The 21,279-nt window shown below is 61.6% G+C and overlaps 2 protein-coding genes across 4 annotated transcripts; one reads left to right on the forward strand and one right to left on the reverse strand.

The window, feature by feature from the left end:
• Nucleotides 1-1,165: 1,165 nt before the first annotated feature.
• Nucleotides 1,166-9,427, reverse strand: PDZD7 (PDZ domain containing 7). Of its 3 annotated transcripts, XM_054070953.1 has the most exons (17): nt 8,987-9,426; nt 7,864-8,271; nt 7,536-7,676; nt 6,970-7,144; nt 6,455-6,631; nt 6,081-6,228; nt 5,767-5,827; nt 4,965-5,390; nt 4,280-4,483; nt 4,034-4,075; nt 3,696-3,853; nt 3,429-3,520; nt 3,208-3,299; nt 3,040-3,111; nt 1,903-2,397; nt 1,468-1,568; nt 1,166-1,315 (listed from the first exon to the last, which is right to left on the reverse strand). In XM_054070953.1, the coding sequence occupies exons 2-17, from the start codon at nt 8,054-8,056 to the stop codon at nt 1,166-1,168; spliced, it is 2,727 nt and encodes a 908-aa protein (XP_053926928.1). In that variant the 5' UTR covers nt 8,057-8,271; nt 8,987-9,426. The 3 variants fall into 3 exon arrangements, with proteins under 3 accessions (XP_053926928.1, XP_053926927.1, XP_053926929.1); XM_054070952.1 differs by having other exon boundaries at nt 3,696-4,075; nt 8,987-9,427; XM_054070954.1 differs by lacking the exon at nt 4,034-4,075 and having other exon boundaries at nt 8,987-9,425.
• Nucleotides 9,428-11,416: 1,989 nt separating this feature from the next.
• Nucleotides 11,417-16,457, forward strand: SFXN3 (sideroflexin 3). The gene is made up of 11 exons (XM_054072262.1): nt 11,417-11,526; nt 12,115-12,281; nt 12,516-12,686; nt 12,841-12,939; nt 13,213-13,288; nt 13,692-13,777; nt 14,159-14,286; nt 14,411-14,460; nt 14,582-14,631; nt 15,090-15,137; nt 15,446-16,457. The coding sequence occupies exons 2-11, from the start codon at nt 12,118-12,120 to the stop codon at nt 15,540-15,542; spliced, it is 969 nt and encodes a 322-aa protein (XP_053928237.1). The 5' UTR covers nt 11,417-11,526; nt 12,115-12,117; the 3' UTR covers nt 15,543-16,457.
• The last annotated feature ends 4,822 nt before the right edge of the window (nt 16,458-21,279 follow it).

Here is a 21,279-nt window from a genome sequence, read left to right on the forward strand (position 1 = left end):
CCTCACTCCATGCTCGGAGGGCAGGAGGAGTGGTTCCAGCCCTTGGGATTTTGGGAGCTCTGGGGCTGCGGGGAATCCCTGCTCTCCCCAGCTCTGCAGAGACTGCTGGTAGTGGGAGGGGGCAGAAGGGACCACAGGCGCTGCCCCCTCCCCAGCATGGAGGTGTTGGGGATGAGGGTGCATCGGCACCCACTGCAGCGGGGAGTGCCCGTAAGATATGGGGCCAGGTGGGTGCCAATTCTCAGCCCCAAGGCTGCCCAGAGCTGGTTCCCATTGATCCTCTTAGCGCCCAGGGGATTAGCAGCGCTGGCTTCAGCCAGGGTCACCTTGGACAGGGAGAGGGCTGGCTTGTCCCCTCCCTCTCATCCCTGCTCACACTGTCACTCAGCCATTTCCAGAGGGGGTGGCATGTGCCCTGTCCCTGCCCCTCGTGTGTTTGTCAGGGGATTTGTTTCTGTGCCATTTTAAATAACTCTATTTTTGTAGGACCTACCAAAACATATCACTGTCTGCCAGCTCACACCCTGCCTGTCTGTGCCCCCTCACCCCTGCCATGGGGCAGTTTGCCCTCAGTGCCTTTCCCATGCCCTTGCCCCTGGCATCCCTCTGTTTATCCCCCCAAAAACAGCCTGGCCCAGGCCCTTGTGATGCCCAGCCTGCTTGGCCCAGGGGAGAGGGGTGTGGTGCCAGGGGTGCCAGCTGGGGACACCTTGGGGACAGCCCCAGGGTGAGCAGAGGTGGGGGGCCCAGCTGGGCACCCAGGGAGGTCAAACCAAAGGAAAAGCCTGGCTGTGCCCAGCTCTGGCTTGGTCACCCCAGCTCCAGGGGGGATTTTTGTACTTTATTTCGGTCGTATCCTGTTCCCAGAGCCCGGCTTGCCCGTGTACCACCCGGAAACACCGATTAAAAACAAGCCCCTGGCTGTGGGTTTTTTCAGGGCTGTGTCTGTGTGTCCAGAGCAGCGTCAGGGGCCACATAACCCCCTCTTGTGTCCCCAGCCTTGTTCCCGCTTTGGGTCCTGCTGCAGGTGGCTCCTCCATGTCAGTGGGGCAGCTCTGGCTCTCATGCCCTCTGGCTAGGCTGAGACTGGCCACAGCTCCATGCAGGAATGAGCCATCCAGCTCCTCCTGAGAATGGGATGGCTCCTTAAAAGGGGAGTGCAGCATCATTCTGGGGGTGCTCCGGCCACCCGCACCACCAGTTCCATGGGCTCCTTGGCTTTGTTGCGGTAGGCCTGGCGGATGATGTCCACAGCCCGCTGGTGGGTGACATTCTGCAGACTCTCCCCATCCACTGACACCAGCTCCTGCCCAGCCTGGCCCCCAGGAGAGAAGGCAGCAGGGTGAAATGCAGATGCTTCTGTGGTGCCAGGGAGCTGCCAGTGCACAGTGGCACCACAGGGTGGGGATGTCTGGATGCCTGCCTATCCCCTGGGGTGCACTAGGTCCCCCCAAGATTCCCACATACCTTGAGGACACCGCTGAGAAAGGCAGCTCCCCCAGGGAAGATCTTCTCGATCTTTACCACCGGCTGTGCCCTGGACTCGATGCCACCAGAGATGCTGATCCCTGCAAAGGAGCCACAAGACCCTCGCACCCAAGTGGGCTGAGACCCCCACCCTCTCCTGGGCATGGCCCCCACCGGGGCCCTGGGCAGCCATGCCTCTGTCCTGCCCTGCTGCTGTTTTGGTAGGTCCTACAGGGTCGAGGGCACTGGCAGTTCCTCTTTTCCACATCTAGTTTTGGAGAAGTAGGTAGGGTCAGTGCTAGAGGGTTTGTCCCCTGTCCCCAAAGTGGGGTGCCCCTTGCCTCATTAGGTCCCACTCATTCCATCCCAGTGGATGCTGGTGCTAGAAGGAGGGAACCCGCTCCACCCCTGGGGTCCCACCCATGTGCCACGCACCTAACGAGTGCTTCAGCTTAGAGAGGGTAACAGTGAGCAGCCGGTACTCTTCCTCGTCCTCTTCCTCCCTGCCAGCATCCCCAGGGCCATTGGTGGCTGTCCCCGCCGCTGTCTCACCCCCTGCCCCCCCAAAGAGTGGTGCAAGGGGGGACCGTGCTCGCCGGGGCTTCCCAAGAACCTCAGCTCCTCCATCAGGCACTGATCCAGGCAGTTCCTTGTGCCAGGTGGGCCGGGGGCTGCGCGAGCGCCCACGCCCCTCGGCCAATGGGGGCTCAGCCAGCAGCCAGTTGGGGGGCCGGGGGCTGGCAGCACGTGGGGGGCGGCTGGCGCAGGCGTAGGCATCCACTGGCACGTCGGGGAGTGGGGTGTAGGTGCGGGGGTGAAGCCGCCGGGGGCTGGGGGAGGCCCGCGGCCGGGCTGGGCTCGCCTGCAGCCCCCCAGCTTCCTCCAGCTCTGGGGCCCCTGCCGGCTTCAGCAGGAACCCACCCCGATAGTCTGCAACGAGAGGGGCTCAGGGATCCCACCAGGACCCCACACTCTGCTCCCTCTGGACCCACCACCACCCAGGGACCCCTGGGAATCCCACAGCCCTGCTCCCTGGGCACTCCCACCACCAGAGATCCCACTAGGACTCCACAACCCCACTCCATGGGACATTCACCACCCAGAGACCCCACCAGGACTCCACAACCCTGCTCCATGGGACCCTACCACCCAGGGACCCCCTGGGACCTCACAGCACAGGGATCCCCCATGACCCCAAAAATCTGCTCCCTGGGGCTCACCACCCCCCAGGAATTCTCCTGGCACCAAGTGCTCCAGATCTTCCTCCTCCAGTGAAGCCTAGGTACTCCTGTTCCCCTCCCTAGGATCTCTGACACCAAGAGCCCCCAGGCACCCCATCTCTCTCCCAGGACTCCAGATTGTTCTCCTTGAGATCCTCTGGACCCGGCGTCTACACCTCCTGCTACTTCAGGACCTCTCAGCACTCAGGGACACCAGCCCCCCTCTTCCCTGGGACCCCCTGCACCCAGACAGCTCCCTTTCTCCTCCCCCAAATTGCCCCTGTAACCCCCTCCACCTGCCGCCCCCGGTGCAGTCCAGGGGCCAGGCAGAGCCCCATGGAAGGGCACTCACCAGGCACTGGTGTGATGAGGTGTCTCTTGGGGGGCACGTCATGGTGGGCTGGGCGGAGAGCAGGCGAGCGCACTGCAGGCAGACAGAGACAACGGTGACCCTGCCCAGGGCTGTGCCCACCCCTGCCTGCTGCTCCCCAGACAAGGTCCCGGGGGACCTGAGCTCTACCTGAGCGGCTCTTCAGGGCGTCGAAGGCTTCCAGCTCCAGAGGCATCACCATGCTGTCAAACCGCCCCAAGTCTGTGGGGGCCACCACGCTCCTGCCAGGACAAAGAGAGGGGAATAGGTTGTGTCCACCTCTAGCATAGAGCATGAGCAAGGCTGAAGGGCACATACAAGGTCCATCCCACCTCACCAAATGGCATTGAGGTACCCCTGACATCACCCACCTCACATCCCGCAGCAGCAGGACCTTCTCAGGCCGGTCCAGGATGGCCAGCAGCGGCCGCACCAAATCCTCCACGCTGCCCTCATGCAGGTACTGTGGGTGTGGGATGGGTGTCAGTAGAGAGGTGCCCCCCTCATGCCTCAGTTTACCTCTGAGAGCTTAACATGGGCACTTAGCACTGGTCATGGTGTCACCCAGGATGCAGGAGCTCCCTGGGGATGAGCCCAGAGCACCGGCACTGCCCTGCACCCTGCCTGTGGTGTCATACCCGGGAGCAGTGGCGGAGCACAGCTGTCACCTCGTCAGGACTGAGGAGGCGTGCGGCGGTGTCCTGGATGTGCGGGAGCCGAGCCTCGGGGTCGCTGCCGTTGGGCTGCAGGGCAGCGATGCCCGCAGGGCCCAGGATACTGGCACGCCGGCTTTTCTCTGGGGGGGTACAACAAGGAGGGGTGGCCAGCGGGGCAAGAACCACCCTGGGCACCCCACAACGCCTCCCATCCCACCAGCTCAATCCACACCAGAGCTGGACACACATGCAGCACGGAGCAGGCGCATGCAGAGCCTGCTCCACAGCCCCCACCCTGGGCACACGGGCACCCCTGTTACCCCGCTTCAGGCTCCGGATGACAAACTTCTGCACAGCACCTACTGCAAGGGAGATGGAGAGGGGTGAGCACCCAGGAACGGGGGCCAGCAGCATTGCCACCCGTCACCAAAACTGCACGACGGAGGATCCCTTCCCCATGACACTCCCCTCCCTCATGCCAGGGTTGCCACAGTGGGGCTGCAGTTCCCAATCAGGGAACTGAACCCAGATTGGGTCCCTCTCCACCCTGTTCCCCAATCCAATACCTCTGTCCCCATCAGAGCGCCCCGGGGACTTGGCGCGTGCACGGCGTTCGGAAGCTGGGGGCTCCTGGCTGGGGGGAACCCAGCTCTGGCTGGTGGCACGGCCACCCTTGAAGAAGAGGTTGACGAGGGTCTTGGACCGATGCAAACCTGGCCTCGCTCCCCGTGCTTCTTGTCCCTCTGGCTTCTCCTTCTTCCTTTTCTCCTCTGGGGACAGACGCAGGGGTTGGAGTGGAGGGACAGGGATGGCACCGCAAGTGGTGTCTGGGGCCTGGGCTGGGAACCCAGGAGGGGACTACTGGGAGGGCACTTAGTGGAAGAGAGACCTGCTGTGGGGTGCAGGGGTTCTTAAGGGGTGATGGGACTGGGCTTGGAGATGCGCTGCAAAGCTCAAGGGCAGGACTGCGGCTGCGCACGGCTGTAGGAGGCCCAGGCTGGTGGTCAGGTGTCCACATTGGGTGGGGGCTATAGGGTGCTGGGGTAGAAGACAGGGACTCAGCTATAGGATGTCCAGGAGCAGGGTCCAGGTGCCCGTGTGGGGCAGCGCCTATGGGACACTGGGGTGGAGGATATGCTTCATGTAGGGCAGGGGATGAGGTACCAGAGGCCCAGGGCTGGGGGTGCAGGGTTGGAAGGGGACCCCAGGCTGCGCTGAGTCCTACACATGGGGCTGTGCCTCGGTGCCTACCAGCGACAGTGAGGTCGCTCTGGGAGCGCGTGATGGGCTGCCGGGGCCGGCTCAGCGCCAGCAGCAGTGCTGTCTTGGGCGAGTGGGTGAAGGTCCTGCGCGGGTGGGTGCCAGGGAGCTCGCGGGCACCCTTGTCCCGGATGGCGGTGTCCCGCAGCAGCTCGGGGGGTCGCACCGTGCGCCGTGTCTCTGGTAGACCCTCGGCAGCCGGCTCAGTCTGCATGGCCCTCTCTGCACGCTCCCGCGCCCAGCTCCGTCGTGGCCCATCCTCCGTGGAGATGGCCACGTCCACAGTGTGGATGGTGGGTCCTGGGGCAGCTGTTCCCAGCCCATTCACAGCCCCTGGCACTGGCCCAGAGGAGTAGGAGGAGACGGAGGAGCTGGTCTCCGAGGCATGAGAGAGCTGCTGCAGCTGCCCGTTGGTCACTGGAAAGGCAGGGCAAGGACACGGGGTGACATACCGTGGGGCCACAGGGAGCTTCACATCTCCCCCCCCCCCCCAAGGACAGGGGATATATGGGGACCCGTAGGGCCATGGGGACTGCAGGGCCACTGGCCACAGCATGGGGCTCTTCATGTCCCCTCCAAGGACAGCGGACAGGTGGGACCCTGCGAGGCCACGGGGACTATGGGGATGCACTCGTGGCACAAGGACCTTCATGCCCCCTCCAAGGCCATAGGACCCCATGGCACAAGGACCCTTTCCCTTCCCACCGGGGCTGATGCCCCTTGTGCCGGAGCCCCAGTCCCGCTGTGCCCCAGCCCGCTGTGCCTGCCAGTACCCACACAGCACCGCCCTTACAGCGACTGAGCCAGCAGTACTCGGCCACCATCTCCTTGTAGGCAGGGAATCGGCCGGTCTCCTAGGCACAGGGGGAGAGAACGTGGGGGTCAGTGCGTGCCAGCTGCCCTGGGCGAACCCGATCCGGTGCCAGCCATGAATAATGCATCCGTCCCCTCCCACATGCCTGAAACCCAACCAGACGGTGGTCACAGCAGCCCCACGGGTGCCGGGACAGCTGAGGCAGTGCCAGCATAGCTGAGGCAGTGCCAGTGCAGGGACACACTGCCCCCCCCCCCCCTCACCCGGGGGTCCCATGGGGACAGCATGAGTACCTTGATGGTTAACATGATATGGGTCTGCCCCTTGAGCACTTCCACGGCCTTGCTATGGCTTATGTCTTCGAACTTGACTCCGTTGGCTGCAAGGACTTGGTCTCCTACCCGAATGCCGTTCTGCTCCGCCAGCCCCCCAGGGTCCACCCTAAGGTGGCAAGGAAAGGGGAGCAGGATGGAGTGAAGTGTTCACCAGAGCCTTGCTCCTGCCCCACATCTCTGCTCAGTGGTCCCGTTCCCCACCACCCACGGTGGTGATGCCCCCAGATTTGTGAGGGTGAGGGGGTTCATCCAGGGAGGGGGTGCCAAGCCCATGTGGGCAGAGCAGGGATTGTGGAGCTGCATTCCCACTGCGCCCCCCAGGGCAGCCATACTTGGAAACATAGATGCCAAGGCCAAATTCCCTGCCACCACGGATGTTGAAGCCCAGGCAGTAGTCATCAGAGGTGGTGTACAGGTGGACAATGCGCCGCACCCCATCCTCAGAGCCGCTCTCCGATGGCGTCGAGCCACTTTTCTCCACCACCAGGCGTCTGTTCACCACGTCCACCCTGGAGCATGGGCACAGTGTTGGGGGGGCTCAGGGATCCAGCTCTCGTCCAACAGTGGGATGAGGCCGTTGGTGTCACCCATCAGAAGACAGTGATAGGGATGGAGGATGCTGAGGATGGGGCTTGCACCCACCTCACCTGCTCCAGACCTTCCTGTCCCATCCCGTGTCCCAACCTGGGCTCTCCCCACCTTGATCAGATATCTCTGTTGCTCCCATCCTTGAGGTTCCCCAGCTCTGGAACTCTCCCTGCTCCTCAACATCCACCACCAAGCCTCCCCACCAGGCCCTCCTTAGGTTTGGGCTTTGGGGTGCCAGCATGGGGCATGCCCTGCTCACCACGCTGTCTTCTCCTTGGAGAACTTGATGCCCGGCACACGGCCCATCCGCCGGACCACCATGCGGAGGCGGTTGTTGCCAGTGAGGACTTTGACGGCACTGCTCATGGTGATGTTCTCCAGGCTCACGCTGTTCACCTCTGTGATCTTGTCACCCACACACAGCCCGGCCTGCTCTGTGAGGGGCACACAGCTCAGCTGGGCACCATGCTCGGCCCACACTTGGCATCCTATCCCTAAACGTGTCCCCAGCCTGATCCAAATCCCATGGGAATGGAGGTGGGGATGCTCAGCAACTGCACCAAGGCTGTGGCAGGCACAGGTGACTTGTCACCTCACTGTGGCTTGGGGATGGAGCTCTGAGCCATTGGCAGAGAGCTGCCCACTCCCATCCCAAGCCCTTCTTCATAGGCAGCCTGGAAGTCCCATGGCCAGAGGCAGCAGGGAGTAAATGATGGGTTGTCACCATGAAGTGTTGCATCGCCTCTGTGTCACTGAGAGCTTCCCAAGCGGGTATTGCTGGCCCGTGCCTGTCCCCTTCTGTGTCCCTCATGCCATTCCACTTACCAGCAGCGCTGCCCTCCTCCACCTTGCTGACAAAGATGCCCAGCCCGTGCTCGGAGCCGCCACGGACGCTGAAGCCCAGCTTGCCATCCACGCTCTTCTCCACCGTGATGGCATTGATGACATCACTCTCGTTGCTGCTGGCTGTGGAGATGGGGGACAGGACGTGTCACCCAGGCTGGGTGCGAGTGACCGGGGGGAGGTGTCTCTCTTGCTGGGCATGTCCCCAGTTCCAGGACAACCCTCTCTGCCCCCAGACCTGGGGAACCCAGGCATCAGCCCCCCTGAGCCCACGCATATGGGCAGAGGGCTGGGAGGGCACCCCACGCACCTTCGATGGGGGTATTGATGAGGATGACGCGGCCCATGGGGGAGGTGGCCCGGCTGCCCCGGGTGGTCCCATTGAGCAGGCGGCTCTGCTTGCTGAGGAGGCAGTGGGGAGCCAGGCTGGCCTCGCTGCTGGAGCTCCGTGACCAGCTGCCCGTCGTCATCCCGGGCAGCGCTGTATCCCAGCCCTGGGCCATGGTGGCGCTGGGCACCCCGGCGTCCTGGTGTCCCTGTCAGGGCTCGCTGTGTCCTCAAGGTGCCGGCACTGCCCGCCGGCCGGGGGGGGACATGGCATAGTCCAGCAGCACATGCCCAGGTTCGGTCACCGCTCCCTCTCAGCAGTGCGAGGCCGGGGCTGGCTGGCGTGGGTGCTCGGTGCTGGCAGGACAGGTCCTGGGTGCAGCAGCACAGCCTAGAAGGACAACGAGCTCCGTGACCCCCTTTCCAGCCCTCTGCCCTCCCATCCTATCGCACCCTGGGGGCCAAACTGCTGCAGGGCTCCTGGGTCCCACTATGGGGGCAGCAGGCACAGGCTGCAAAGGTGCTGGGGAGCAAAGGGACTTTGCCTGGCAGCGTAAATCTGAAAGAGGGGGTGCAGAGGGGCTTTAGCTGGTGGCATAAATGCAGAATAGGGGGTGCAAAAAGAGGCTTTAGCTGGTGGCATAAATGCACAATAGGGGCTTTACCTCACCACACAAATCCAGAAAGGATCCAGAGAGGGGATGCGAGGACCTCAAGTTTACGCCGGAGAGCAGGACCTGACCCCCAGCCCCTCCCCGGGGAGGTTTGGCAGCAGGAGAAGGAGAGAGCCCTGCCCACCGGCCCTGGAGCCCCTCCGGATTTACACCGTGGGGCAGGGGACGGGCTGATGGCCCCGGGGGCAGTTCCCGTGAGGATTTTCCAGGCGTGGATGAAACGCCACCACGGCCCCCCCCGGCTCGTCCCCCGCTCGCCCCAGCCTGACCTCAATAAATAAGTGATGTCCCCGGCCGGGGGGACACGCTGGTGTCCCCGTCGCCTGCCCGCCCCCCGCCGTGCCCATCCCCGCAGCATCACCCGCTGTGCCCGCTCCCCGAGGGGGCGCCTGGGACGCCCCTGCCACCCCCCCCGCCCCCTGCCCTCCTCACCTGTCCCCATGATGCCACCTGCGAGAGAGACACCCGGCGGTGCGGGGGGGACGGAGATGCCGGGGCGGGCGGTGTCACCTCCCATCCGCTGGGATTGGCCGCCCCTGCGGGACCGGCGCGGCCATGGGGCGCGGCGGCTGCCAATCCAGATACGGCGGGGCTGGGCTTGCAGCGGGGAGGGGGGGGAAGCCCCGCGTGTCCTCCACATCAGGGACGTGGGAGGGGGCGTCCCCCCACGGGGCTGCGTGGGTCGAAGGATGCGCTGCGCCCCCCCCCTCCAGCTCCTCCATTTAACGCGGGGGACATGGGGGAAACTGAGGCACGGCCGAGGGTGGGCGAGCCCTGTGTGTCCCCCGCGGTGGGGGCTGGTGGAGGCATCTCCCCACGGGGCTGCATGGTGCGAGGGATGCGGTGTCCTCCCAGCTCCCCCCCCTCCCGAGCTCCTCCTTTACCGCGGGGGACACGGGGGAAACTGAGTCACGGGCGGGGCAGGGGGTGTCCCCGCGGCCCCCCCCGCTCACCCCGGCGACGCGAGGCGGTGTCCCCTCCGTGTTCCCCTCCCCGGGGGGCATCGCCTCCCCCCGGGCCGGCCGTGCCCCCCCGGCGGAGCGCGGCGCCGCCAGCGCGAACCCGACACCGCGGCGGTTTCAGGTGATGCGCGGAGGGCGGGGGGCCGGCGGGGGGCGGCGGCGGCGGCGGGGGGGGGCAGCGAGGCGGGGGAGCCCCCCTCCTCCTCCTCCTCCCCGCGGGGCAGGGACGGCAGGGAACCCCGGCAGAGGTCGCGGGGCTCGGCGCGGGCGGGGGACGCGCACCCGCACCCACACGCACACGCACCCCATGCACCCGCACGCCCACGGCATCCACGCGTGCCCGGAGCCCCGCTCACGCCCTGCCCGCCCTCAGCCGCCGTGCCGGGGACGCGGCGCCGCGCGTGGACGTGGACGCCGGCGCGGGGACGAGGACGCGCTCCGTGCGGGAGCGAAGACGCGCGTCAGCTGGCGCACACCCCCGAAACGCCGGGAACCAGCTCCCCGGGAGTCGATCCGGGGTGTGAGGGAGCCAGCATCCCTCCTCAGCCCGATGCGAGGGAGCAACCCCCAGCAGTCATGTGCAGCGAGGTAAAAACTGGTTACAGAATATATTTCCCACTTACAGGCATAGGGATACATTTTCCAAGAAATCTCATGCATATTCTATTACTTTCCAAGGACTAATTTTAATGTTATTATGAACTTCACAACAGTCAAATCTCTTGCTAATTTGGAGGTGGCTCCAGCTCTCTGTCTGAGCTCATGTTTGAGATAAACAGGTGATTACAGGAGAAGGCTGTTGTTCAGCACAGATCATGCTCAACACGAGACATCATCATTTCCAAAGAATGAACAGTATCTGGAAAAACACTAAGAAAACATGCTGTCAGAGGGACATTCTGATTAACTTTCAAAGAATACAATTACTTAGATGGAACTGAGCATACGAGAAAGCTGGGGAGGGACTTTTCACAAGGGCTCGTAGTGACAGGATTAGAGGGAATGGCTTTAAATTCGAAGGGGGAAGATTTAGACTAGCAATTTGGAAGAAATTCTTCACGATGAGGGTGGTGAGGCACTGAGGTTGCCCGGAGACATCGTGGCTGCCCCATCCCTGGAGGTGTCCAAGGCCAGGCTGGATGGGGCTTTGAGCAGCCTGATCTGGTGAGAGATGTTCCTGCCCATGGCAGGGGGTAGAACTGGATGGGCTAAAGCTTCCAACCCAAACCATCCTACGATTCTATAAAAATTTACTTTAGCTTAAATAAAAAATATTCCACTTTTTGTAGTAGTAATGACTTCTTGTACCAAAGCTCATGTGAACTCACACCTATGGGCACCAACACCCACAGATACAAAACCAGCCATGGCACCAACACCCACGGCCACAAACACCCATCGTACCGATACCCATGGGCACTGACAACCATGGACGCAAACACCCACGGCACCAACACCCACAGACACAAACACACACGGATACTGACATCCATGGGCACTGACACCCACAGACATGAACACTCACAGGCACCGATACCAGGGATGCTGACATCCACGTGCACCGACACCCACGGAGACAAACACCCATGGGCACAAACACCAATGGACACAAACACCCACAGGCACCACCACCCACAGACACAAACACCCACGGATACTGACATCCATGGCACTGACACCCACAGGCACCGACACTCACAGACAAACACTCACACGCACCGACACCCAGGGATGCTGACATCCACGGGCACCGACACCCATGGACACCAACATCCACGGCGCCGACACCCACGGGCACTGACACTGATGGCACCAACACACACAGCACCGACACCCACGGGCACTGACACCCACGCGCGCCCCGAGGCGGGCTGCCGCGCTCCTCCCGCCCCCCCGGAGCCGCCCCGGTCCCTCCTGGCGCCGGCACCGCCCCCTCCTCCTCCTCCCCCGGTGACGAGGCTGGACGTCAGCGCGCCGGGCGGGAGCGGAGCGGGAGCCGCCCGGGAAGCCGTGAGCGCGGGGGCTGTTATTGCGGGGGTCACACGTGGGGGAGGGATGCTGCGCCCGGGGGGGGGGTGTGGGGGTGTGGAGCAGAGCCCCGTTTATCGCGGGGAAATGGGGGTCACGCGTGGGGGAGGGATGCTGCGCCCTGGGGTGGAGCAGAGCCCTGTTTGTCGCGGGGAATGGGGCCGTTCTGTGCCTTCCCGGAGGAGTGGGGGGAAATTCCTGCCTCCCGTGCCCGTCCTCCCTCCCCCCCGCCACCTGCAGCAGGTTTCGCCCCGAAGCGGTGGGTCCTCGTCCCCCACCCGTGCCCGGGGTGTTCTGCTGGGGGTCCCCAACGCCTCCTGGGGACTGGTGCAGGCTGGGGGAGGGGGGGCTCCCGGAGGACAGATTGTGGGGGGCGTTGGTCAGTGGTGGGGCCACCCCACGCGAGAGCTGTTGGGTGGGCTAGAGGGTCCCCGCTCAGCTCCTTTGCAAGGGGGCTCCCCTACTCGTGTTCCCCCCAGGCTGGTGGAGCTCCAGAGCTGTCCCAGCAGGGATGCAGGATGTGGGGGTATCACAGACACCACATCCCACATCACCCCTCCTTCCCCACAGAAGATGCCACCGTCCCTCCCTGCCACCATCAACATCCGGGAGCCCCGCTGGGACCAGAGCACCTTCCAGGGACGGGCCAAGCACTTCTTCATGGTGACCGACCCCCGAAACCTGCTGCTTTCAGGGGCCACACTGGAGGAGGCTCGCCGGGTGGTGGAGGACTACAGGTACTGAGGGTGGAGCTGTACCCCCAGCACTGCTTCTGGGAAGGATACGGCCTTGGGGCCATTCCCAGAGGTGGAAACGGGAGCAGGACTGGCCCTCTGGGCCAAAGCCTGCCTCACAAATTGCCTGGCTGGTCCCTAAGCCATCTCCCAGCTGCCACACATGGGATGAGGGACCAGGTAAGGCATGGGTGCCGACAGAGGGTGTCCCAACAAGTACCATCACTTACTTGGCAGGGCGGGCACAGTACCCCCGGGTCTAACAGAGGACCAGCTTTGGCGGGCAAAATACATCTACGACTCGGCTTTCCACCCTGACACGGGCGAGAAGATGCTGCTTATAGGCCGTATGTCCGCCCAGGTGCCCATGAACATGACCATCACTGGTTGCATGTTGACCTTCTACAGGTACCTGTCCTCTCCTGCCCCAGGGTTCAACCCCTCCGGGTGCCCTCTTGGCTCTGGGGTGTGGAGGGGGTGCATACTTCCTACCCCGCAAGGTGCCCATGCCGCAGGAGCATGGGTGGCATCCCCCGGTGCCACCGGCTTCTCTCTCTGGTAGGACCACGCCGGCCGTGCTGTTCTGGCAGTGGGTCAACCAGTCCTTCAATGCCATTGTCAACTACACCAACCGCAGTGGAGATGCACCCATTACTCCCAGGTAAACATCCCTCTGACCAGGTCCCTCAGGGCACCCCAAAGTACCATGGGGGTGCCTTGAATAGCTTCTTGAATAGTGGAGACCTGTGAGATGGAATGACGGGGATCTGGCGCATCCAGGGTTGGCACCAGTAGAGCTGTCAATGTCAGTGGTGGAGGTGGGAGAGGAATCCAGGTGTCCTGCTGCTATTGAAGGGCATGCTGTCCTCTCCTTTGGAGGGGTGGTAGGATAGGGGAACCCCTGGCTCATTGGTGTCACCTCCTGCTCTTGCAGCCAGCTGGGGACAGCCTATGTGAGTGCGACTACGGGTGCAGTTGTCACAGCACTGGGACTCAAATCTCTCACCAAGGTAAGGTGCCCCTGTCACTGGCCAGGGCATCTGGACCCTCCCCATGGGGTCTCCCCGAGCTGCCCATCACCTGAGGCAGGGGAGAAAATGAATGAACAGCTTTGGCTTAGCAATGGCTCCAGAGATGGCCTGTCCCTTCAGTTTCTCTCCATCCCCAGCGGGATGTCTCCAGGCTTCTTTCACCGCTCAACCTCCTTCCAGGGCTGTGAGGGGGTGTGATACTCCCCGGACCTTCTGGGTTGTGCAGCTTTCACCACTTAGGAATTGCAGGAGAGGAGGGAGCAGTTTTCCCCAGTGGGGCTGGTACATGCCAGGGTCTTGCAGGGGGACAGTGGCAGACTTGGGGACAGCCAGCTCTGCCTCCAGACCCTCTGTGTGACGTGCTCCCTGCTTGCCCCCCCAGCACTTGCCAGCCATCATCGGCCGGTACGTGCCTTTTGCAGCTGTGGCTGCTGCCAACTGCATCAACATCCCGCTGATGAGGCAAAGGTGAGCCCTTGGGGTGGGCTGGGGCGCTTGGGCTCATGTCAGGGTTCACCAGGCACTGGTGGGGGACGGGGGGAGCAGTGTCCTGGGATTTCATGGGGCTTCCTTTCTGGTCCTGCTGGCAGCCTTTAGCCTGGGAAGTTGGTTTGAGGGCACAAGCACCCCATTGCACCCCAAGGGGCTATCAGTTAATGTTAGCTGTGAACTACCCAGCCCTGCTGAAGACTCCCAAAGTGTGAATGTAGTTTCAGCGCCCACCCCCTCCAACCTCGTTATGCAGGCAGTGGATGGGGAATACAGGACACCAAACTCCCTTGGAGATATAGCCCTGTCCCTTGTTCCCCCCATCCCTAGGGTCCCCCCTCACTCCCATTTTCCCTGCAGAGAGCTCAAGCTGGGGATTCCCGTTACGGATGAGAATGGGAACCGCCTGGGTGAGTCCACAGCTGCAGCTCAGAAGGCCATTTTCCAGGTGGTGGTGTCCCGCATTGGCATGGCAGCCCCAGCCATGGGTGAGCATCCCCTCCTTCACCGCTGTTCAAGGGCTGCAGACAGTCCCTGGCAGCGTGGGACAGGGTCCCACAGTTGTTGGGAGCTGTGAGCACTGGGAACTTACCTTCTTCCCCTCTGCCCCAGCGATCCCCCCAGTGATCATGAATGCCCTGGAGAAGAGAGCTTTCCTGAAGGTACTGGAAAGGGAGGGTGGGCAGGGGGGGACACTCACCTAGCTTGTTACCCTGTTGGGGGAACAGACACCTTCGCACCCATTCTGCCCCACTGATTGAAGCCTCTCTCTGTCCCTGGCAGCGATACCCGTACCTGAATGCTCCTCTGCAGGTCGGCCTGGTGGGACTCTGGTAAGTCATCCTCTGTGGATGGGCATTGCTGCCTCGGGTGCAGACCGAGCCCTGTATGGGGAGTGGTGCTGCTAGTGAGTCTGCTGGCAGGGCAGCCGAGCCCCAGAGCTCCTCAGGGGGCAGATGCCAGAGCTTGGTCAGGCCATCCCCGTAAGGCAGATGGGATGAGGTATGATGTCCTGGGCCCAGGCGCTTTTTTGCTCCACCTTGATGTCTCTCAAGCCTCCAATGGCCTCCTGCTCAGCATTACTGTTCACCCACACTGATGGGTATGGTCTTTGCCCCGCTTCAGGAGCTAAATGCATGCTCTAGAGCTTGGAAAGGGCATCGCTTTACCCCTTTCCTGGATGATCACCCAGCATGGTTCTGGGCTGCCTCCTTGCTGCTCTTGGGATGGGCCATGGGCGGGAGGAACTGATTTATGCAACTCAGCTTCTCTCCGCGTCTTTCCTTTGCAGCTTGGTATTTGCGACCCCGCTGTGCTGTGCGCTTTTCCCGCAGAAAAGGTAAGGATGGTCACCTTGGCTGCCTGTGCAGCCCCCTGGGGCAGGGCATGGGGTGCAGACAGGGGTTGGGTGGGCTCTTTGTGCTCTCTGGACTTCCCAGAGATGATTTGGCTCCTACAAGTGGTCAGAGCCTTGAAACTGTGTGCACACACGTCTGTTTGTACATGCAGCCCCAAAGGGCTGCGATGGGCCATGGGATGACACCCTTGTGGGGTGCAGGTGGAGAAGCAGTGGCAGCAGGTGGTTTCCCAACTTGGGCCTTCTGGTGGGTGACCCCTCCATCTCCTGCATCCATGTCCCCTTGGCAGCTCGATGCTTGTCAGCCGCCTGGAGCATGAAGTCCAAGCTCGGATCCGGGAGAAAGACCCACAGCTGGAGACCGTCTACTTCAACAAAGGGCTCTGAACGGGGGGCCCGGGGCAGCCGAGACGCGTGCGGCAGAGCCACTGGGCCAGTGCATCGCTGAGCTTTGCTCCTCGGAGCCCCCTGGGGCCGCTGCTGCTTTTCCTTTGCCATCCCATGTCCGTAGGTCCCAGGTACTTGGCCCCACTTCCTGGGATGCCCGCAGCACTGTACTGCGCCGAACCTCGTCCCTGTGCTGGGGACACTTCCAGGCTGGCACCCTGTGTGTGTCTCTCGTGCTCACCCTGCGTGTGCCCGTAGCTGTGTGCAGTGCTTGGGGGAGCGTGGGCAGCAGCACCAGGGACCTTGTGGGATGTAGGGTAGGGAAGAAAATGGTTCTCCCTAGCTTTAGTGGACAATCGTGGTGACTGAGGATTGAACCCCTCTGCGCTGAGCCCCTGCTCTCATCCCCATGGCACTGGGAACCCGTGTTCCCCGGTGTCTGGCAGCTGCCCACTAGGGATGACAGAGTGGCTCCTGGAGAGGAGAATTCCATCCCCCTTGAAAAAATGAATGAGTGATTTCAAGCCTACACAGTGGCTTGAAGCTGGGGGGGGGCTCTCTCTGCCAGGGCGCGTGCTCTCAGCTCACCTTCTGCTCTCCTCTGGACTGCTCAGGGGATTTAATCTGGCTTTCTGCTCCTTCCATCACTGGAGCAAATTGCACATTTTAATCCCAGCAGAGTCCTCCTTTTTATTCTCATTTTAATGCCATCTCTGTCCAGGGCTGAGCTCCCCCCACCGAGAGGTCACTCTAGCCCCTCCTGGAGTTCTTGCTTTCAGGTGGACCTTCTCAAATAGCTTTAAGTGTACCGTGGTTTCCTCTAGTTATTTTTGATATACGTATACTGTACCTACATACACCAAATAATAAAGGCAGGTTGTTTATACAAAACCAAAAGCAGAGAAGCGCGTTGCTTGCCAGTTTGTATATGGAGGAAAGGGGCTGCCATCTGGGTGAGGATGAGAGCGGGAGCAGGTCTGCTGCTGGAGTGCCCCTGTGCCCCTCGGCACCAGGCTGTGCTCCCCGTTTTCCAGCTCGCTGCTTTGCAGCGGCTCAGGCTGGCTTGGCGTGTGGTTAAGCTCATCCAGCTGTCAGGAGGGCTTTTTTTAGCACTGAAGGCTCTGCTAAGCTGCTGCCCTGGATGCTTCCAGTTTGGAGAGGCCAGAGCGTCCCCCCGGTTCTGCCCACACTCCCGCCTCCTCTCGCAGCCACTCTGCTTCAGCCCCCCGCCCCGGGCCTGTGCCTGTCTCTCCAGCAAAGCTATTTTTATCCTGCTTTCTGTGCAGGGCCATCAGAGAGCTGCTGTTGTGAGACTCTGGTGAGCCTGCAGGCAGCAGCTGTGTCACCCACAGGCCAGGGCGCATCGAAGGAGCAATGGATGTCTGTGCAAGGAGAGGAAGGATGGAGGCAATAGCACTCTGCAGAGCTCCTGAGCTGAGCCAGGGTGCAGGAGCGAGAGTCCTTGCAAAATCCAAAGTGGGCAGAAGCAGCATCTGGACCAGGCAGCCCAGAGCCATCTTGTGCCAGAGCTTCCCCAGCAGACAGGGACTGGCAGAAGCTGGGCTGGGGATGCTCCCTGCCCCGAGGTCAGCCAGGAGGACACCTGCCCCCAGCACCTACCTGGAGTGGGGAGCAGTTGGGACAGGCACGTCAGGATCTGTCCCCCTCCTTCTGCCCGCCCCAGCATATTGCAAATATCTCCCCTGAGCCAGCCATTGGCGGCTTATAAATAATGCAGCCCCTCGCTGCGCAATAAGGGCTTGTCAGTAGCTATTCTGCTCTCATAAATTAAAGATGAAAAGGTACAAGGCTCTTGCCAGAAAAATGAAGACAAATTTTTAATAGCTTGCCAAGACACAGGGAGATGGAGCGCTCGGGAAAAATGAATTACGTTTTTATTATGTGTTTTATTGTGGTGTAATTGAACGGGATTAGTTGAGAATACAATATATTTCTAGGGCAGTGCAAAGAAAACAAAAATAATGATGACACCTGCCCCCCCGCCCCCCAGTCCGTGCAGGGACACCTTCCATGCCTGCACTGTCTGAGAGCTGGCCCAGAGCTGCTGGTGGCTGCGAGGCAGAGATGGGGATGGTAGGGACACCAGAGGGGACAGGAGACTGGAGGTACAGGGGTTAAGGGTAGCTGAGTCTGGCTGGATTGCCAAGCAGGGTCTGGGCTCACCCCAAGAATCCCTAGAGCTGTGGGGCTTGGGTGTAGGGCAGCAGGTTGGCGTGATGACACTTGGCCGCACAGAGCCACTGGGTGTTTATTGCCTGTCACTATGTCCCTAGCTGTTTTCATCCCACCCCTGAGATCCCCTTTGGTCTGTCCCCACCTGCACAAGCTGGCACGGCTAGGCTGAGACCTGACAAACTCAGCTCTAGTGGGGAGCCAGGCTGGGGTGCTAGCTGTCCTCTCCTGAAGCCAGCAGCACTGCCATGAGCTCGTGGACTCAATAACTTTGCTCAGGCTAGGGGTGGGATCTGTGGGTTCCCCGTTTGGGAAGGGGGAGAGAAGTATGACCCTCCTGGCTGGTGTAGCCCCAATGTGACCCTGCTGCCTCTGCGGGAGAGCCCAGGATGGAGCAGGGGATGCAGGGGAGCAAGGATGCTCCGTCCCTTCCCGAGCTGGCTCATCCCAGAGGTCAGGGGCCAGTCCCCGAAATGCAGTGGCAGGGGGTCCCCAGGGGTGGTGGGCGGCGCTGGGCCAGGGACATCGATTGGTCCCTGGCATTTTTAATGAGCTGCCTGACCACAAGCTTTAACCTTGCCCATAATGAGGGCGAGCGGCAGCAATTCCTACTGCCACAGCCGGCTCCCCCAGCCTTAATGAGCTAATCAATACTTGTTCTCAGCTTAATTTCCAGCTAATTGCTCTTTAATGACGCCTGGAAATGGGCAGCCTTTTGCAGGGGGGTGGGGTGGGCAGGCTCCCCCTCCCCAGCGCCCATCCCTGGTGGCAGGGAGTTCTGGGGCACTGGCGGTGGGTCACCTTCCCTGGCTGGCACTACTGGAGGCTGGGGAAAGCAACGGTGGCAAAGGGGACAGCGGGCACGGTGCCACCGAGCTAGCAGCACCCTCCGGAGCTCCCACTCCGGCTGGGGCTGTGCAAGCCCCACGCACCCAGGACAGGCTGAGCAGAGGGTCCTCAAGGGCCTCAGAGCATTACATTGCAGTGTGGGTCCTCGTGAGGGGTTGTGGAGGGGTTATTTTGGGGTGCAGGGAGGTGAGGGGGTGTGAGGTGGCCATACATTGCTCCACGATCTGCAGACTCCAGGTGCAGGGACACAGTGTCACGGCAAGGGGACGGGGACGAGGCCAGCAGTGCCCTGGAGGTGGCAGCAGAGACTCCGCAGCCTGCTGCCTGCACGCATCCTGCCTTGCCTGCCTGCTGCCTGCACCCCACAGCTGCCTCATCCTCCTGCTTGCACCGCCTGCTGTCTCACCCCTCTGCCTGTATCCCCTTCCTGCACCCCTCTGCCTACGCTGCCTGCACTGAAGCTGCCTGCACCTCCTGATGCCTGCACCCCCCTGCCAGCACCCTATTGCCTGCACTGCCGGGTGCCTGCACACCCACTGCCTGCACCCCTATTGCCTGCGCCCCCTTGCTTGCACCCCTATTGCCTCCACGCCCCTGCCTGGACCCCCATCGTCTGACAGTCTCTGCCAAGTCAACCCCCCAGGTGGTGCAGGGGGCAGGCAGTAGTTCTTGGGGACAGGCAGGGATGTTTAGGGGGTGTGCCTGTTTGCTGCAGGGTCAGGGGTGGGGGTAGGGGAGGGCTGGCATGTTGCAGGGCAGTGGGAACTGCATTATCCCAGCCTCGAGGTGTCAAAATTGGCATGGCCGTGTCAGCTGAGGGGTGGCAGGCAGAGGGGAAATGCAGCCACTCATTTGGTTCCTGGCCCTGACTTATATGACCTGCTCTTGGATGGAGCTGGTGGAAAAAAAAACCCAAACAGTGAAAGCAAAGGGATTCCTGTGGGTAGGGAGCCGAGCCGCATCCAGCACCACTGAGCTATGCTTTCTGCAGGAAAACGGGCCTGGCAGGTCCAGCCAGGGACACTGTGGCAGCCTGGGGACCCGAGCATCCCTCACCACTCAGCCACCAGTCCTCAGGGCTGTCCTGAGAGCCCCCTGTCCCTCCTCCTCACAGCTGCAACCGTTTCCCAAAGAATTTGCTGACGGGTTTGTTCTTGGGAGGAACTTGCTTTGGAAAAGCCTTGAGAAACGTGAGCCTGGCTGCTTCCCAGCGTGGGCCCTGCCTGGCACACAGGGCAGGAGGGACTTGCCTGCTGCCTGTCCCTTGTCCCCACAGCAGACCCCTAGGAAGAGGCTGGGACCCTCTGAGGGCTGTACAGCCTTGGGGTGGACTGGCTGGATCCCAGCTACGTCAGGCTGCTCTGAACAGCAGGAAATGGAGGGAAGCAGCAGTGGGTTTGAGGTGAAACGAGAGATTTGGTTTATTATTAGAATGAGACCTCCACAGCCCCAGGCAGTGTGCCAGCAGCACCCCTGTCCCAGCATCTCTCATTGACATTTGCTTCTGCTGTGACATAACCCACATTCCCATCCATGCCAGTTTTGACGCTGCTCGCCGACCCTCCCTGACATGATGTGCTTTGAGTCACTTGGCCCAGAGCTTTTTTTCCAGTTTTTCTTTTCCTTGGCCTTGCCTGCTGGAAGACCCAGATCCCCGTGCAGTGGTCCAGGAGATCAGCCACAGGGCCAGGAGCAGCGGGGCAGCTTGGACTGGCCATGGCAGCTCTGCCATCAGGGGAACATCGTGACGACAGAGCTCTGGAGGGATGCCATTGGTGTGGGTCTGCCAGGAGCATCTGCAGACTCCTCACTTCAACAGGACCATCACGGGGCAGGAAACTGGTAATAGAGAGCAACCTGCTAGGGAGGGAGGAAGGTTCTTTGGTGTTTGAAGCACGCTGCACCTTCAAAACCCAGTTTCACGTGCTTCACTGGGCTCAGGGCAAGTAAGGAGGAAGAAGGGATAACTGAGCAGCATAGGTGGTGAGCCAGAAATATGATTTACTGCAGGGCCGGGCCACACAGGGCTATGACCGCGCTTTTGCTCCCCATTCCGCTGCCAGCAGCTGGAGCCTGCACTGACTGAATCAAGATGTGTCTGAGCACAGCTCCTTACCAAGCACAGGCTGGGTCTTCCACCCTTCATTCATAGCCGCTACTTTGTATTAGCACATTCAATTGTCTCATTAAGCAGGAGGTTTAATTACCTGCCAGGTTTGAGCTCCATCTTGTTTTGCTGAGCTGAGCTGCCTATGGTTTCCAGGCACCGGGTTGTGTTGCTCCATGGCTTGAGATTTTCCTGCTTAGATTTGTGATTGGATTTCACCTCTGGGTGAGGGATGTCCATCTGGAGATGTGGCCTCTCTCCTTCTCACGCGTGGCAGGTGCTGTGTTGGTGCTTGGGTGAATCCAGCCCCCCACAGGCCATGGTAACCCCCTGGGACAGGGACATGCCAGGCACCCATGCCCAGGTGGTGACACATGTCAGAAGGAGTGGGGGCTGAGGTTCTCGTGTGATGGGGAGGGAGGCAGCATTGAGGCCTGTCCTCCCTTACACCCCTGCCAAGGGCAAGAGAAGCAAACAACCAGGGACCATCGCTGCCCCCACTTTTCATCAGTGCCTGAGATTTAAGTGCTGGCTTCACTTCCGTGCAGGCCAGGAGCTGTGTGGGCTGGAGGTGCTGCCTGGGGCCAG

Source organism: Cuculus canorus, chromosome 7 (assembly GCF_017976375.1).
Source record: "Cuculus canorus isolate bCucCan1 chromosome 7, bCucCan1.pri, whole genome shotgun sequence".
In the NCBI taxonomy this organism is placed as follows: domain Eukaryota; kingdom Metazoa; phylum Chordata; class Aves; order Cuculiformes; family Cuculidae; genus Cuculus; species Cuculus canorus.